General features: G+C 39.0%; 1 protein-coding gene across 1 annotated transcript; it reads right to left on the bottom strand.

Annotated features, from left to right (window-relative positions):
- Positions 1-3,272: 3,272 nt before the first annotated feature.
- On the bottom strand, positions 3,273-3,901 carry LOC104412139 (cytochrome P450 1B1). The gene has a single exon (XM_010022755.1). It carries the CDS (start codon positions 3,861-3,863, stop codon positions 3,273-3,275), a length of 591 nt encoding a protein of 196 aa, XP_010021057.1. The 5' UTR covers positions 3,864-3,901.
- Positions 3,902-5,262: the final 1,361 nt, after the last annotated feature.

Here is a 5,262-nt window from a genome sequence, read left to right as displayed (position 1 = left end):
TGCTGAAGCCAGCAAGCTTAACTGTTAGTTCACAAGGAATGTAATGGTACTCTTGAACAGTACAAATGTATTCCATATCAACTCTGCTATCTCAGCCTCCTTGCTTCCCCTCCTAGTTATGTAGCAGGGTGGTCTGACAGCTACTGGTTTTCCAAGAAACATATGCTTGTCCTAAGTTCTCTCTGTGCTTCCTGTTTTGTGGGTTTGGTTTTGGCTGGGTTTTTTTTGTGGGTTTGGTAGTTTGTTTGGTTTTTTTAATCCCTTAACTTGAAAGAAAGATGTTACTAATATTCAAGGAGATGGACCAAGTATGTGTGTGTGTTCACATACACAGAGAAAATAAGCATGAGATGACATTTGGCTTTTCTGACCCTTTGAAGTCACTACAACATGAGTATGAAGATTTTTAAAGGAACAATCTTGTCTTGAATACAGCTGCTTAACTTCTTTGTGCTTTATTTCACTGAGAAAGAGCAACATGCATCTGTCTAATATTGCTGTGGTGACCTTCAGCCATGGGATGGTGGCGGAGGCAGTAACAATGCAAACACAAGATCCCATGAGATGTGCATGACTTGCTGCTAGACGTGACCTTGCCTGATTTTGAAAATTATCAGGAGTATGTGGATGCCAGCACTAGATATAGGAGGGGAGAAAGAGAAAGGAAAATGAGTCTGTGGGGTTGAAATAAGGGAAGGTGGAGGTAAACTGAAATGCCAGAAGGAAGAACATAGCACAGGAGATTGTGCCGTCTGGGGAGAGATTAACAGATTTTAGAAGAAAGCAGAAGACATGAGAGAATTCAGATCAATGCTGAGATGAGCAGCAGGGAATATTCTTTGGAAGGAGCATAAGCAAACTGAACATGGATGGTAAGGTATGAATAAGCAGGCAGACCTGAGAAGCTGTAAAGGCAGGATGGAGAAGAAACCTTAAAATCTAGAAATGGAAAGAAGGTAGAAAGTATATGAATAACTAATAATACTTTCCAAATCAGAAATAATAATTTTATCTTGACATTAGAAAGCCATACATAAACTAAGCAAAGGCAGTGTAAGAATTATTTTATTTAGTATTTTGGCAACATGATACATTTCAAAATGACCATAAAAGTTAGCTTGCTGAGCAACTGTATACATTCTAAATGAGCGCTACTACACTTGAGTAAGTCTACAGATTAAATGAGGCACTATTTGACCAACAGCTAGACAGTGTGTGACCCCCTGACAGACAGGAGCAGTGTGAATGGATGTTGCATTAGTAGCCAATGCATGGTTAAAGCTTTTGGAAGAGTAGAAAATTGCAAAACTGCTTTTATTAAAATATGAATTGGTGATTCTTGTGTTAGAATATTCACTTGTAGGTTACATCCTTTTTTTTTTTTTAATAACAATACTTACAAAAGTACAAGAAAAATCGTTGTGCTAGTATTTGATCTAATGTAGATCTCTGTATGAAAATGCTGAGTATCTTATAAAGCTTTTCACAGGTATAGGCTAAGTTCTGGGCTATCACACTTGTACATAATTCAGAAAAACAGCTGAGGTTACTCCTTGTGTATGTAACAGAAAGCTTTTTTTAGCTCTAAAAACAAAAAAGACATGCCATGTGAAGTCAGAAACTTTGAACAGGTACATTACTACTGTGTGGGGTTATGGAGCTCTACTTTTAGGCTTGATTCAGGTTTTTCAAACCAGTAGTGAAGCTTCTACTTCAGAAGGAATGTGCTATTAACCCAGCTCTTCCCAATGTCAGTATGAGTTCCGTCACTGCTGCAACATAACTAAGACTGCCTATCTGTCACAAGATCTGGTGGAAATCTTTACTTGCTTCAGGTCTCAGCAGAGCTACTCTGCTGTATAGCACTGCACCCTTATTTTTCTAGCTCTACTAATACCTTATTTAGTACTAAGTTTAACACTGCAAGTCATGTGAGATACTTTCATTTCTGATGGATTTCATATGCAACTGAAGGTGATCTGCAGCTCTAAAGAAGTGCCCAACACTTTTCAAAATCAAGCATTTACATATGGTTGGTTGCTTTTTAGAGAAATACATGCAGCTTTGTGCACATAAACACTACCCAGAGGCTCAAAGCCATAGAGTTTCATGTGTGTGTTTTAGTTTAAAATAATAGTTTGGGGTCATTTTGGGTATTTTAGTTGGGGGTTTTTTCCCTTCAGTTGATGGGTACAATAATTAGGACATGTAACATTAGTTTTCCTTCTGAGATTCTGTTCCAAGCAAACTGTACTTAAAGTACATAGTTAATTTTTGGATATACCATTTACCTCAACCTAAGAGAATGACAAGTGAGCAGGGGTGTATTTGCTGTACTCTTTACTTGAGGCTTGTGGCATCAAAGTTTTCATATAAAAAAACCAAATTCTCCTTTCTAAACTCCTTGGCCAATGTGGATTTTACTTGGCTTACCTATGTACATAGCGACAGGGATATTAACTCTTTACTAGAGAAATACAAACTTCAGCTATACCTTTATAAGGCTTTTTAATTCAAATATCTATGTTCATGAATATGCTAATGAACAGATTAGCATATGGTTTGTATCACCCTTGCCGTTTGGTGACATCAAATCCGATCTTTCAAAACTTAATGACAAGTTACTAAATTAGTAAAATACAAATTTTACTTTCAAACGTGCTTATAAGCAAGTCTTCTTTCTTAGTCATTTATGTAAACACTTTGGAATGCTAAAGGCAAGACTACATTGTCAGTAAAAACTGAAAATCATTTGAACATGTATTATTGAGGCATTAATGTACATCCCAGCAGTCACAAGAAGTGAATCCAGAGGCAGGCTGCAGTGTTTTGAGCGACCCTTTATATCATTATTATTACTATTTTTATTTAAAATAAGAGATTTCACTTTGGGATGTGGAGTCACCAAAGGTGTAGAGTTAAGGCACAGTACAAGGAGACAGGGAAAGGACTGTCAAACAGCTCCTGGAGATGCTCCAAACAGTCAGGAGATAAAAATCACTTTACAATGGTGACTTCCATGAACAAGTTGGAAAAGAAAAGGCTTACTTTCAAATTGTATGTGTTTCATTATGTAATATATTATACTGTTGTTATGGCTCTTCTAGAATTAGAGAGGACTGACCTACACCTCTTGCAGTTTTCCTTCCTGCTCTTGCAACTTGTAGTATCAGCTATTTTCCAAAGAGATCATCAAAACAAACTATAACTTATTTAAGTCTAAAGAGAGAGAGAGAGAGAGAGAGATTATCTTTAGATGCAGGGTTTGTTGCTTAGGCATTTGCTGACAGCTGATTTTCAGTGGCTGCTTTCTCTGCTTGCAGTCTTTGGACAGCCTGATCAAGCAAATCCATAGTATCTCTAAGTGTAACATTCAAGGTAAATGGCTTAGGTTTAATGGTCAACCCATAGGTAAAGTCCATTTTAGGGTCTTCGTTTGGATTAGCAATAAAATTGCACTGATGCACCAGTATGGAGGTAAAGAGAAAGAGCTGCACCTTGGATAACTCCTCTCCAATACACCGACGTTTTCCCAGTGAGAAAATCATCACACTACTAGTAAGATCTTTATTGATGAATCCATTCTCATCTAAGAATCTTGTTGGGTCAAAATCCTCCGGGTTGGACCATTTTGCTGGATCGTGATTCACTGACCACTGATTAATAAAAATTACTGTGTCCTTGGGAATGAGGTAGCCCATTATGAAGGTGTTGGTTGTGGTGGCATGTGGGATGGTGACAGGCACGAAGCTGCTGAAGCGCATGGATTCATACAAGAAAGCTGTGATGTAGGGCAAGTGAGGCTGATCCTCGGCACATGGCAGACGGTCTCTTCCAACAATCCTATCCACTTCTTCTTGCATTTTAGCCTGCACATTCGGATACCTGTCATTTAAAGTAAGATGTGCATACATACATAAAACTTCCAAAAGATTTTCTTAAAAATAATCTTTGCTGTCAGTGTGTTTTCACAGAACCTCACCCCTAACCTAAATCACGCAGTTTGAGCAAGGCTTGAATATATCGCAGGAATGTGTAGACCTTGATGGAAAACATTATGAGAGGAAAAATCCAAACTTTCCAGGCAATCGTGGTGTTTTAGATTTGAACCATTTTCAGTTGAAAACCACATGGAACTGATTCTCAACATAAAAAATTAAAAAATTAAACTTAAACTGTGCTTAAACTAAATATCCTGATCCAATTTTGAAAATTCATTCTAAACCTGAAATTACTTGTCTCTTATAAATATTGGGCTTTTCGTGGGAACTAGAACTTGGGTTTTCCAGCTCTGTACATGACTTCAAAAAGTCAGCACAGTTTGTTATCACTAGACATACTGCTTACATAAATTCCCTGGTAATAATTGTCAGAATAGCTTTATGAACACCCCACTCTTAAGTTTATCTATACTTCTTCTAATTAATAGAAAAATGTATTCTTTATAATCTATTTTAAGATGACTGTCTTGAATTCTGGAGACATTGGAAGACTACACAGTAATCAGACAAGGTCAAAATACTAACACATTTTGGGGATTTTCTTTTGCTTGTCTAAAAGCATGCATTCCTCCAAGGAGCTTCTATTTCCTTAAACTATCCAAGTTTTCCTTTTGTGTCCTTGCCTTTTCCTTCTGCAACAGAAGTGTATGCTGAATGCTGGGCAAATGCAAGAAACAAGCAGAAACCCAACAGGTTACGTGAACTCCAAGCATTGTACCCTTAGCTCCAAGTGTGAAATATTTGCCTGTTTCCTGGCAGGCAGAAAATGTTTGCATAACTCTATTAACTATGCAGATGATGAAGGAAAAAGCCGGGACAGGGAAGGAGATCAGTGTTAAGCTTTATTCTGTTAACCCACGTCCCCCAGCTGAGCTTTCCCCCTGCGAAGAGCTGGTGCAGGGCAGTACACAGAAGGTTCCCCACGCGCCCGGCCTTCTCCCGAGTCACACCGTGGCAATTAAGGCACACGCTGCTGGCAAGTTAACGTAACAACGGGTTTGTAAACCGGTGTGCCAATTATGTTGCTTAAGCAGTTACCCTGTTCCTATGAGCTCCTTGATCTCGCCCTGGCAAAATCTGCTGCTTTCAGGGCTTACGCGGCTGTGCCTTTTTCCCAGCCTCTCTTTATGCACCGTTACCCGACGGCCAGAATAGGGTTTGGTTTGGGTTTTGTTTCTTGGCCTTTCTTTTTGCTTTTTTTTCTGGCTGCTTCCCCAGCACCTCCGAGTGAGTGCGCCGCCGGCGGCAGCGGGGCCCCGGC

Source organism: Nestor notabilis, unplaced genomic scaffold (genome assembly GCF_000696875.1).
Source record: "Nestor notabilis isolate BGI_N333 unplaced genomic scaffold, ASM69687v1 scaffold14569, whole genome shotgun sequence".
Classification (NCBI taxonomy): domain Eukaryota; kingdom Metazoa; phylum Chordata; class Aves; order Psittaciformes; family Psittacidae; genus Nestor; species Nestor notabilis.
The sequence above is the reverse complement of the archived record's forward strand: the minus strand, read 5'-3'. Positions and strand labels throughout refer to the sequence as shown.

Bases quoted from the DNA above. Each gene is read 5' to 3' on its own strand.
- LOC104412139 (XM_010022755.1), bottom strand. From the start codon at position 3,863: ATGCAAGAAGAAGTGGATAGGATTGTTGGAAGAGACCGTCTGCCATGT.